Source organism: Corythoichthys intestinalis, chromosome 13, assembly GCF_030265065.1.
Source record: "Corythoichthys intestinalis isolate RoL2023-P3 chromosome 13, ASM3026506v1, whole genome shotgun sequence".
NCBI classification, from domain to species: domain Eukaryota; kingdom Metazoa; phylum Chordata; class Actinopteri; order Syngnathiformes; family Syngnathidae; genus Corythoichthys; species Corythoichthys intestinalis.
Window position 1 is genome coordinate 52,661,171 of NC_080407.1, and position 13,687 is coordinate 52,674,857.

The following is a 13,687-nucleotide window of genomic DNA, read 5'->3' on the forward strand; positions in this document are numbered from 1 at the left end:
GTTTCTGATCAGTAGCTCGCGCGGGTGTTTGTATGCAACCTTAAATACTTGCTGTCAAATGTTTACATGTAAATGGATTAGGGATGAAAGATGAATTATGCAAACTTGCACATATTTTTTTGTCCAAATAAATCCTACTGTATATTTCGCGACTAGTGATGGGCGATACCAGTGATTTTGGATTCGATCCGATACCATGTAATACCAAGGCCAAATATTGCGATCCCGATCCGATATCGATACCGGAAGTTCATATTTTATATATGTTAGGGCTGTCAAACGATTAAAATTTTTAATCGAGTTAATTACAGCTTAAAAATTAATTAATCGCAATTCAAACCATCTATAAAATATGCCATATTTTTCTGTAAATTATTGTTGGAATGGAAAGATAAGACACAAGACGGATATATACATTCAACATACTGTACATAAGTACTGTATTTGTTTATTAAGAAAATAAATCAACAAGATGGCATTAACATTACTAACATTCTGTTAAAGCGATCCATGGATAGAAAGACTTGTAGTTCTTAAAAGATAAATGTTAGTACAAGTTATAGAAATTTTATATTAAAACCCCTCTTCATTTTTTCGTTTTAATAAAATTTTAAAAATTTTCAATCAAAAAATAAACGAGTAGCCCGCCATTGTTGATGTCAATAATTACTTACACAATGCTCATGGATGCTGAAGCCTTTAAAATCAGTGGCACCCAAGCGCCAGCAGAGGGCGGCAAAACACAACAAGTGAGCGTTTCACTGTGTACTGTCATTTAAATCTCTCTGAGCGGGGGATCTGCGTTAATTGCGTCAAATATTTTAACGTGATTAATTTAAAAAATTAATTAACGCCCGTTAACGCAATAATTTTGACAGCCCTAATATATATATATATATATATATATATATATATATATATATATAGAGAGAGAGAGAGAGAGATATAGATTGATATGCGTATAAGATGTTCACACATAACCTCATATGTTGCTCGAAAAAAAAATTGCTTGTCAAAATAAAGTGTTACCAACACCATACCTAGCAACTAATGAAACAACTGGAACAGTAAATGAAGAAATAATTAGCACAGAACATGAATCTGAAGCGCTGCAATGCATGCTAGGAGGCATGTTGGACAACAACAGTGTTGACAGCAGTGGTTGACTGTCTTCCCCAAGGGGGCAGTGATGGCCAAATGAAGCTTCTTGAAGCCAATTGGTTCACAGCTTCATAGTGGTTCATTTGCTCTTATGGCAGAGTTATGATACCGCTGTTGTTACCTAATACCGTAACTAGCAACTAATGAAACTGGAACAGTAACTGAAGAAATAATTAGCACAGAACATGAATCTGAAGTACTGCAATGCATGCTAGGAGGCATGTAGGCCGATAACAGTGTTGACAGCAGTGGTTGACTGTCTCCCCCAAGGGAGCAGTGATGGCCAAATTAAGCTTCTTCAAGCGATCGTGGTTCATTTGGCCTTAAGACAGTCTTATGGCGCCACCGTCATATTAAGTGTTACCAAATTCCATTTCTAGCAATTAATGAAACAACTAGAACAGTAACTGAAGAAATAATTAGCACAGAACATGAATTTAGATTGTTATTTACATCTGTAGTGCTGCAATGCATGCTAAGCAGCATGTTGGACGACAAATGTGTTGACAGCAGAACAAATGTTTTCTTGTCAAATTTGGTGGGTGGCGGCTTATAGTCAGGTGCGCCTTATAGTCCGAAAATTACGGTATATATTTCATAGTACATATGATTTTTTAAATAAAACAAGTACACATGTTTAGTACAGTGTTTTTCATATTTCCAAAACTTGATTTAATATGAATATTAGATTAGTTTGTCTTTTTCCACACCCAAAATTGAGTTAAAAACAGTCAAAACTAACCCAAACAAATTATTTTGCCTTATGTTGACACTTGATATACAGCTACAGTCTTCACCAAGACAGAAAGAATTGGCTTTTTATCCACCTGAGTTATCGCTCGTCGTTCAAATTAAGAGCTAAATCTCTGTTGGATATCTTATGATTGCAGTTATCGCACTGATGAGCGTTGAATATAAATGACTATGACATTATATCACAACTGATTGCTAATTTAGCCCCGGGTGTATGATTTCGGGGCATGAATTAAAGCTTGCCGAGGGCAAATGAAGTCGCGCTATCAGGGATCGTCTCTACGGCTCCCTCGCGACACTTGTGTTCACTTCCCGTCTGCATCTTTATTACCGCCGATGCTCCCGATAGTCCTCTTTTCCCTGCTTTTTCCATTTCTACTTCAGCCCATCCGCGCGAGGCACCTGCCGCTATCTGCCGTCGTTCCCTTACTGCGCACAGATGTAATCAGCTCACTCAAATACACTTAGCTACAAAGCTAAGCGTTTTGTTCAGGCTGCCTTCCATGACTAATGCATCATCAAGTGCCACGCGCCCAATTTCGAAGTGGCTGAAGCCTCCAGGCCTACTATTTTATCAAGTCCTCTCATTATTAAGTTGACATAAGCGCGCTCGCGTGTTAGCTTAAATTCACAGAGCATTTTTTTTTGTCCATGTCTACCAGAAATTGGATACGTTCAACAGTTCTAAGCAAATAATTTACAAAATTAAGGTTGGCTATCAATGAAGAATTTCATAGAAGTTAAGGGATTTTTTTTTTTCCCCAGTGTCATCATAGCAACCAGATTTCTTGCATACATACAGTACTGTGCAAAAGTTTTAGGCAGGTGTCCTGCCTATATATACTGTGTATATATATATATATATATATACATATATATATATATATATATATATATATATATATATATATATACATATATATATATATGCATATATATATATATATACATACGTATGTATATATATGTATATACGTATGTATATATATGTATATACGTATGTATATATATGAATATATGTATATACGTATGTATATATATGTATATATATACATACACGTATGTATATATATGTATATATATACATACGTATGTATATATGTATATATATGTATATATGTGTATATATGTATATACATGTGTATATACGTATGTATATATATACATATGTGTATATATGTATATACATGTGTATATACGTATGTATATATATATACATATGTGTATATATGTATATACATGTGTATATATGTATGTACATATGTATATACGTATATATGTATGTACATATGTATATACGTATATACGTATGTATACATATGTAGATACGTATGTATATATGTATATGCATATGTAGATACGTATGTGTATATGTATATACGCATGTATATATATACAATACATACATATATATGTATATACATATGTATATGTGTATATATATATATTTTAGGGCTGTCAAACAATTAAAATTTTTAATTGAGTTAATTACAGCTTTAAAATTAATTAATCATAATTAATCGCAATTAATCGCAATTCAAACCATCTAAAAAATATGCCATATTTTTCTGTAAATTATTGTTGGAATGGAAAGATAAGACACAAAATGGATATATACATTCATCATACGGTACATAAGGACTGTATTTGTTTATTATAACACTAAATCAACAAGATGCCATTAACATTATTAACATTCTGTTAAAGCGATCCATGGATAGAGGGACTTGTAGTTCTTAAAAGAAGAATGTTAGTACAAGTTATGGAAATTTTATATTAAAACCCCTCTTAATGTTTTCATTTTAATAAAATTTGTAAAATTTTCAATCAAAAAATAAACTAGTAGCCTGCCATTGTTGATGTCAATAATTACTTACACGTTGTAATGGGTGCTGAAGCCTATAAAATCAGTCGCACCCAAGCGCCAGCAGAGGGCAGCAAAACTCCGTAAAACACAACTGAGCGTTTCACTGTACTGTCATTTAAATCTGTCTGAGCGGGACATCTGCGTTAATTGCGCCAAATATTTTAACGTGATTAATTTAAAAAATTAATTAACGCCCGTTAACGCGATAATTTTGACAGCCCTAATATATATATATATATATATATATATATATATACACTGTATATGCACTGTACTGTATATGCATAAAAACAGAACATTCTAGCAATCTGGGCAGCATTGTACACGTCCAGGCCCGTCTGCGGTTCATTAGAGAGCATTTGGATGATCCAGAAGAGGACTGGGAGAATGTGTTATGGTCAAATGAAACCAAAACAGAACTTTTTGGGAGAAACAAGGTTCTCGTGTTTGGAAGAGAAAGAATACTGGATTGCATCTGAAGAACACCATACCCACTGTGAAGCATGGGGGTGGAAACATCATGCTTTGGGGCTGTTTTTCTGCAAAGGGACCAGGACGACTGATCTGTGTAAAGGAAAGAATGAATGGGGCCATGTATAAAGAGATTTTGAGTGAGCATCTCCTTCCATCAGCAAGGGCATTGAAGATGAGACGTGGCTGGGTCTTTCAGCATGACAATGATGCCAAACACACAGCCAGGGCAACAAAGGAGTGGCTTCGTAAGAAGCATTTCAAGGTCCTGGAGTGGCCTAGCCAGTCTCCAGATCTCAACCACTCAAAAAATCAGTGGAGGGAGTTGAAAGTCCGTGTTGCCCAACGACAGCCCCAAAACATCACTGCTCTAGAGGAGATCTGCATGGAGGAATGGGCCAAAATACCAGCAACAGTGTGTGAAAAGCTTGTGAAGAGTTACAGAAAACGTTTGGCCTCCGTTATTGCCAGCAAAGGGTGCATAACAAAGTATTAAGATGAACTTTTGGTATCGACCAAATACTCATTTTCCACCATCATTTGCAAATAAATTCTTTAAAAATCAAACAATGTTATTTTCTGTTTTTTTTCCACATTCTGTCTCTCATGGTTGAGGTTTAGCCGTGTTGATAATTACACGCCTCCCTAATATTCTCAAGTGTGAGAACTTGCACAATTAGTGGTTGACTAAATACTTATTTGCCCCACTGTAAGTATTTTCGTCCAAAAGACCAAGACAAAAATTAAAATGGCTGCCAAGAACAACACTGCTGGACAGTGTTTTTTCTGCGTCAAGTTTGACTTATGGGTGGACAGTGACAACCTGAGCATTGCTTACTCCCTGGGGGCTTACCACCACGTACAGTCAGCTTTTTCGGGGCTGAGATGGGAAGATGCTGCGTATGGCGGGATTGAGCTCTCCGGCGCGGTAATTGCTGCGTATCTGGTCAATACACTAGCAATCAGGCAGTTGTCTTAATGTGATTTCATCCAAGGCAATGAACCACAAGTTCATTCAAGCCTGTAACAGTGTTTGAATCAGTCAGTGGAGGATTGGAAGATGTTTTCGAGGCAATGCTCGCAATCATGTTTACTGTATGTCGTGGGACATAGCTTACTATTACTGTATGGATGATTCATATGAAAGCTATCCATTACGGTAATGAAGGATATTTACCCAAGTTAGCTTAAAATAGCAGAATGCTACGATGGCTCAGTCATTTTTTTCTTTCATCAACAGTTCGAGCTCCCTAATATTTTATTTACAAGCTCGCTGGCTGCCATTGATGGCGCTAGATTCCAATTCATTTTAACTGGATTGTCCGTCGTCAGTGGCACTGAAACAAGTGCACTTTTAGGGGCATTTACAGGTCAATCCCTGTACATTTTAGGGTTTTTACAGGTTGATGTTGAGTCACTTCCTATTCAATTGAGGACATTCGTGAGTCGCTTTGTTTTCAGTAGCCCAAAATCAACAGGAAGTGGCCCGCAAAGGCCCCAAAAGAAAAAGGAAGTGACTGAAAATCAAAAGGAAATGACGTTATATGCCCGGAAATATACTCATTGCCTAGCACTGGCTGCCACTGACAGCCATAGTCGTCCAATCCGTTTGAAGTGGGAAGGTTCATTCACTGCCACCCTTCCAGTTCAAATGGATTGGACGTCTAGTCCAGTGTTTGTCTACCTTTTCTGTGTCACGGCATGTTTTTTCATTGGAAAAAATCTCGCGGCACACTACATATCAAAAATGTTCTGAGATTACTTTATGTACAGTATATTTAATTATTAAATAATTTGTCCATATTTATAAATAGTGTGAAACTTGAGCCTGTTTAGATGAACACAAAGCCGATATCCTGGCAGGAATATTCGTCAAGAGCTCTGTCTCTCTGTTTTTTTTTTTTATGTAGCAGTTAGGCTTGAAAAGCTCAGAATGATCAGACTGGGGGACTTTAGCAATGTCTTTAACTGCGTGTGGGCCGAGCATCTTGCTGACAATGGCTTTGCAGGCAGGTAGTATTAATGTTTCTGTCACAGTGTGGAACTTTTTGGATTTAGCAACAAGTTCAGCAACAAGGTAACTGGCTTTGAGGGCTTTCTCATTTATTTACCTTTGTAGTTTTTATCCAAAAAGTTGCCTGTTTCTCTGTGTTTTCACGAAGGCGAACAAAATAGTCCATCGACGTGTTTTGAAGCGACGGTTGGTGTCGCATTCAAGAGCTGCTCGGATTTCTAGCCATCAGCCACCTTGTGGTCCTTGACAATGTGTTGGAATGTTTTCATTTTAATACAATTTGTAAAAATGTGTTTAACTCGTAGGTCGGCATTGTTGTTGACGTCACTGGGTTGTGCTACCGGGCTTCCAGAGTATGACTCTAGCAGCATAAACATGTCATCTGTTCAATCCTTTTATTTCGAACCCGAGAGGAACATTAATGTGCATGACAGCAGTGTCGATATTTCACAAGAAAAGTGGTAAAGGCAAAAGGACCGGGATGAGACGAGACGGAAGTAGGAAAAAAAAAAAAAAGTGCTACACCGGCGAGCTGTCCTACAAGAAGCGAATTTGACACCTAAAGTTCTACCGTGAGTTTTCAGACAGAACATACTAAAGATGCCTTAACTTATACCCCTTTCCCACTGGCCAAAAAACCCGTGTCAACCCGCTAACAATCTGCTTTTGTTGGCAGTGGGAAAGGTGCAGCGACCCGCCTCGACCCGTGTCAATCAACCCGCCAAGCGACCCGCGTTAAAATCACCTCGGCTCTGATCGCCATGCAGTGTGAAAGCAAAACCCCAGGTCAACAGTCAACACCCTAATCTACGTGGTGACGTAGGCTAGTACGTGATGCGTCATAACAAAAAACAAAAACCATGTGCTCTAGCCCGGATCCACATACGGTGAACAGTCGGTGTCGCAGCATTAGCAATAGCCATAACAGATGAAACAAAGGCTCTTCTCCTCCGTCTGTGACGTACACGACTCCTTTCAATTTCAAACCAAAATTTACGTTGCGTACGTTGCCTCAGCACAAGCAGAGTGTTGATGATCCTTTGCTGCATTTCGACCATTTTGTGGGCAGTAAAAAGCATGAAAACAACACAAACGGAAAGGAGGCTTCCATGTTGCTTTGCATTGTAACTTCCTTGAACTGAATGAATTTGGTCGCACTTGTCGAAGCGCATCTTAGCGTGGTGACGTCACGCACAGCTGAGGAGGAGTGGGGGTTAGACGGGTGAAAAAAAAAACACGGCTTTTTTTCGTCAATGGGAAAGGTGCCAAATGCCAATTGCTAGTGGGATGCATCGGCTTGGAAAAACGCACGTTGACCCACTAGTTTCAGTGGAAAAGGTATATTAGATACCTTTTAACCAATGTGCGCATATGTTGGTTGTCTCGCCGCTTAGGAAGGAATTGCAGAACACCGGTAGTGTTCGTCTAGTGATAGCGAAAAAACTACGTCATCATTGCGCACATAAACCATGGCGCCCTCCGTAGGTTCAAACATGTACTAAAAATGATAGATTTTTATATCAATGGCAATATTTTATGTGTTTATTCTGGCTTATTAGAGCATACGGTTCCATTTAATGATGGAGGTTACACTGCCCTCTGGTGGCAGTGTTGTGTCTGGCTAGACTGTCCATTTGTATGACTGAGGAGCAGACTCGTCTGACATGGATAAAGGAGAACTGCGCTCTGGTTTGGCCCACATAAGGTTGTAAGTTGTTTCAGCTAATATATGTTTGTGTATGCATTTGCATTTGTGGAGTTATGTGTGAGCGAGTTAGGGTTTAGTATCATATCGTGAGGCACCCGGAGGTTCCCAGCCCTAACTTTGAATATGTCGTAACGCACAGCTGTTAAATAGATTTAAAAATGGGTCAGTTGGGAGAGCAAATATCGTTTCACTTGGCAATAGGACGCCAAAGTAAAGGTCTGGTTACTGCTGATGTCACCTTCAGGGAAGGATGGATGTTAGCATACTTACTCAAACACTCTCCCATAGTGCACGAGTCTTGGCTTAAAGCGTCACACCTGTTCAAAGTGCAAAGCCCGCACAAAGTGAAGTCTTATTTTTAAATGAAGGCAGGCTCTGCAAGTGTGTTGGCCTTTCAAATGCCTAGTAGCGGTGACAAATTCCGTCAAAATGACCGTGAAATTTTACTCTTTGCGTTTTGCTAAAGGAGTCTAAATTTAGACGTTTTTGTATCGTCCCGCAGCCGTTCCATTCCCACCCAGTCATCGACTGACGGCCAAAGAGGTGTTTGATGGCGAGGGCAAGCCCAAAGTTGACGTGCTGAAAGCTCATCTGACCAAGGAGGGACGCGTGGAGGAGGCGGTGGCGCTGAGGCTCATCGGCGAGGGGGCCGCCATCCTGCGCTCGGAGAAGAACCTGCTGGACATTGAAGCGCCGGTGACAGGTCAGTAGGAGCCAAGACGCACTCATGTCTTGCAGTGATAAATTATAGTCGTCATGAAAATTGGGGATGTCCTGTCCTGTGTTAATGTGTTAATCATCATTAAACTTGCATAAGTTGTGTAAGTGAGAGGCTGTTCTCAGCAGCGTGCGTTGATTTGAGTGGACTCACTCAATGAAGCATTTAATCAAGACAAGCATTTTTCTATGTTATTCTTGTTTACAATTAATACATGTTATGAAGGCGGCACAGTGAGACTGTAACATCTTTTTTCTCGGTATTGGATCGGGGCTCGGTATTGGCAGATTCTCAAAATCAGGTGACTCAGACTCAGGTGCAAAAGTATGCGATTGGGACATCCCTTGTGAGAATGCTTTGACCATCACATTTTGCAACAAAAAGCCTGAGTCATTTCCAATGGCACATTCAACCTAACAGTCACAGTCAAGTCACACTGACCCAAAAGAAACACGGAGAGAAATTGCTCCAAAATGATCAGAAAGTGACCTGAGAATCCCCCTAAATTAACAGACATGGGCCAAGCTCATTGTGCAAGACACCTCAAGCATGCACTGGGACGCATCATCAGTGATTTATCCGGGGTTCACTGGGTGTTTCTGTTCGGGCACCATACATCCTCGATTAGGCGACACAGCCGGAGTTGATCAAGCCCCGACTTGTGTTCCAGTGGTAGACTACAGGTCAGTCCTCTTTAACCAAAGCCAACGGGTGGCCTTTTCTGCAGATTCACTTGCCGATTTAAAGGCGAATCCAATGTCGAGTCGAGCCAAGTCACAAGGTTGTAAAAATGAGTCGAGCCGAGTCTCGAGGTTGTAAAGACGAGTCGAGCCGAGTCTCGAGGTTGTAAAGACGAGTCGAGCCGAGTCACGAGGTTGTAAAGACGAGTCGAGCCGAGTCACGAGGTTGTAAAGACGAGTCGAGCCGAGTCACGAGGTTGTAAAGACGAGTCGAGCCGAGTCTCGAGGTTATGTCGAGTCCGGTCGAGCCAAGTCACGAGGTTAAATCGGGTCAGGTTGAGCCGAGTCATGAGATAATGTCGAGCAGAGTCACGTGGAATCGAGCTAAGTCACAAGGTTATGTTGAGTCGAGCCGAGTCACGAGGTTGTCCAGTCCTGAGGTTATGTCGAGTCAGGTCGAGCCAAGTCACGAGGTTTTGTCGAGTCAGGTTGAGCCAAGTCACGAGGTTATGTTGAGTCAGGTCACGAGGTTTTGTCGAGCCGGGTCACGAGGTTATGTGGAGTCGAGCCGAGTCACAAGGTTATGTCGAGTCCTGAGGTTATATCGAGTCAGGTTGAGCCGAGTCACGAGGTTTTTGTCGAGTCAGGTTGAGCCGAGTCACGAGGTTTTTGTCGAGTCAGGTCGAGCCGAGTCACGAGGTTTTGTCGAGTCGGGTCATGAGGTTTTGTCGAGTCGGGTCACGAGGTTTTGTCGAGCCGGGTCACGAGGTCATGTCGGGTCAAGCCGGGTCACGAGGTCATGTCGGGTCGAGCCGGGTCACGAGGTCATGTCGGGTCGAGCCGGGTCACGAGGTCATGTCGGGTCGAGCCGGGTCACGAGGTCGTGTCGGGTCGAGCCGAGTCACGAGGTCATGTCGGGTTGAGCCGAGTCACGAGGTTATGACGGGTCGAGCCGAGTCACGAGGTTATGACGGGTCGAGCCGAGTCACGAGGTTTTGTCGCGTCGAGCCGAGTCACGAGGTTTTGTCGCGTCAGATCGAGCCGAGTCACGAGGTTTTTGTCGCGTCAGATCGAGCCGAGTCACGAGGTTTTGTCGCGTCAGGTCGAGCCGAGTCACGAGGTTTTGTCGAGCCGAGTCACGAGGTTTTGTCGAGCCGAGTCACGAGGTTACGTCGAGCCGAGCCGAGTCACGAGGTTACGTCTAGTCCTGAGGTTGCGTCGAGTCAGGTCGAGCCGAGTCACGAGGTTTGTCAGGTCGAGCCGAGTCACGAGGTTTTGTCAGGTCGAGCCGAGTCAAGTGTCAGGTTGTTCTGTGAGGGTGTAGCAAGAGCAGCCAAGCCGACCAAGCGGATCACTAGCAGGTGGAAAAGTTTTTCGAGTCACCTTGTCGAGTCTCGAGTCATTGTCTCACAAGTCGAGTCAAATCTCGAGTCCTGGACCCTCCCAGCTAAAATGAGTCAGTTTTTTTTTTCTTCAAGTCCAGGTCGAGCTGCGAGTCGAGTTGACTTGAGTCCCAGTCCCTGTGTCTCGAGTCCAATTGTCTGTTTAAATCACAAGCAAGTGACCAGAAAATCCCCCCAAATGAGCAGGAAGTGACTTTAAAAAACTACAGAAATTGACCCACTGGAAGAGAGCAAAGCATCCCCAAACAATTTCTCCGGAAATTGCATCTTGTAGTTGTAGTTAAAGCACCCTAGCAGCCATGACTCTTCCTCGGAGGCTATTCGTGCGCTCTGTAGAGCTTGAAGAAAGCAAAGAAGTGACAGTGTCTCTTACGTAAGATCCGAGTTGGGGCAACTGGATGGGACAAAATCTGAAATACAAGTAATAGCTCATTAGTTGCCGCCAAGTACTCATTGTTCCGCTGTATCACTCAGGCCAGAGAAGTCATTTGTAAATATTTTGTGTTGACGCGTGGAGCCACGACATGTCGCACACTTACTTCCTGGTCACGCCAGATGGCCGGTGGAGTTTTCCAGAGGGCGGGGGGCGCTATGACAATTAGAGTAGCAGTCACAAACACACACGCAAACACACATTTGTTGCCTGTCAGAAAAAGCTTATAAAGCCACATCACCAGGCAACATGCTTTTACAAACAGAACAGTAATCCCTTGCCACTCATGAATTTTTAATTGGAACATAGAGAATACAGTACTTGGCTGCGCCGTTTGTATGTTTTGATGCTAATTATCGTGATATTAATGTCAATATCCGTAAGTTGTCAGTGGCTTCCGGCAATATATGTTTGGTTGAACTGTAAAGTGAATTATTTTAAAAAATATTCGTAGCATACTGCACATGCTACTCGATATGACGATAAAACAATTATCGATACATGAGTCAGGATATCATTCTACAAAACAACTACTAAAAGGAAAACAACTACAGGTAGTCCCTGGGTTATGCAGGTTATGCTGTTATAGCAACCCTACCAATGTCGAGACCAAACCAACAACTTGATTGAAATATTACCCATTTGGCCCGGCGCCCCCTGCTGGGAACAGGAAACACTCTTTTTTTCTAGACAGGCTCCTCCTCCAAAAGCAAAAAGTCAATTGACCTCAGACCTGCATTAGGGGAACCTTAAGACATTTGTTCAGGTATATGATGAACAAGGAGAGGGGTCCAAGCAAGAAAGTGAAAAAGACTGTCACCCTTTTGTCCCACCACAAATTTTGATCAGTCATAACTTGGCAGATATACAACATATCAAAATTCCCATGCTTGATGAGAGTCATACTCTGAAGGGGTACGATAGGTAGGGGTGTGACAAAATATCGAAATGATGATATATCGTGATACTTTGTATCCCAAAAGGTTATCAATATGCTCCTGCCAAGACTCGAGATATCGTTTTAAAAAAGTGTCAATGTTAACTGAGGGAATTTTGATGTCTTCTTCAGGCAATCATCTTTGTAAATCTCACTGGAACGGCACCAAACAAAAGTTCCAGCATCATCACCTTGTCAAGAATCTGCATTGGACAAGGTGTCTAGAGTCAAGAATCTGCATTGGACAAGGTGTCTAGAGTCAAGAATCTACATTGGACAAGGTGATGATGCTGGAACTTTTGTTTGGTGCTGTTCCAGTTAGACCATAAATGGCCTAAAATTACCTAATTGCCTGGCATTGACTGCCACTGACAGCCATAGACGTTCAATCCGTTTGAAGTGGGAGGGATGGCAGCGAATGAACGAAAGGGTGTGTTTGGGATTATTGTCTGTTTGTGGATTGGACAGGAGGATTCGGGAGTTGCTGTTGTCAGGGCAACGAGGGTTGTGGATTTTGCCACCTCAGCATCAAAGGGGCTCTTTGGGTCTTATCAGTCGTGTTATCCATTGGATATCGGGCATTCTCTGGTGTTCCTTGTGTTGGGACAGGGCGTCCCGCCATTTGTTCTGGACTGTCCTGGAGAACTGATTTGGTGGTGCAGAGGTGGGCTGGTCACCGTCAATCTTGCTTCAGTAGCACCGCTTTTATGACAGCTTGCAGTCTCTGAGGCATGGACTTGATGAGTATTCTTCATCAATTTGGTGCCAACTCTCTTTGATTGCAGTTGCCAGATCATCCTTGCAGGTCGGAGCCCTGCTGTGGACCATTTTTTTCAATTTCCGCCACAGGTTTTCAATAGGGTTTAGATCTGGGTTATTTGCAGGCCATGACATTGACTGGCTGAGTCTTTCTCCAAGGAATGCTTTAACAGTTGTAACTCTGGCCGGATGCATTGTCATCTTGGAAAATGACAAACATGTTTTCAATTGAAGGGATAAGAAAGCTGTCTAAAATTTCAATGTTAACATGTGCTTTTATTGAAGATTTAACCTTAGCGATCTCCCCAGTGCATTTGCGCGACAAGCAGCCCCATATCATCAAGGACTAAAGGAATTTTAATGGTTTCTTCAGGCAGTCACGTTTGTAAATCTCACCGGAACAGCACCAAACAAAAGTTCCAGCATCATCACCTTGTCCAATGCAGATTCTTGACTCTTGACACCTTGTCCAATGCCTATTCTTGACAAGGTAATGATGCTGGAACTTTTGTTTGGTGCCGTTCCAGTGAGATTTACAAAGATGATTGCCCGAAGAAGACATGAAAATTCCCTCAGTAAACATTGACACCTTTTTAAAACGATATCTCGAGTCTTGGCAGGAGCATATTGATAACCTTTTGGGATACAAAGTATCATGATATATCACCATTTCGATATTTTGTGACAACCCTACCTATAGTACCCCTTCAGAGTATGACTCTCATCAAGCATGGGAATTTTGCGCAGAGATGTTGTATATCTGCCAAGTTATGACTGATCAAA

At 41.8% G+C, this 13,687-nt stretch overlaps 1 protein-coding gene across 2 annotated transcripts in view; it reads left to right on the forward strand.

Moving 5' to 3' along the window:
* The window catches only part of LOC130927970 (protein phosphatase 3 catalytic subunit alpha), a 105,289-nt gene that overhangs the window by 29,453 nt on the left and 62,149 nt on the right, over positions 1–13,687 (forward strand). For both annotated transcript variants that reach the window (XM_057854124.1, XM_057854126.1), the window contains exon 2: positions 8,477–8,677. In XM_057854124.1, coding sequence (XP_057710107.1) covers positions 8,477–8,677 — 201 coding nt within the window. The remainder of the gene's footprint in view (positions 1–8,476; positions 8,678–13,687) is intronic.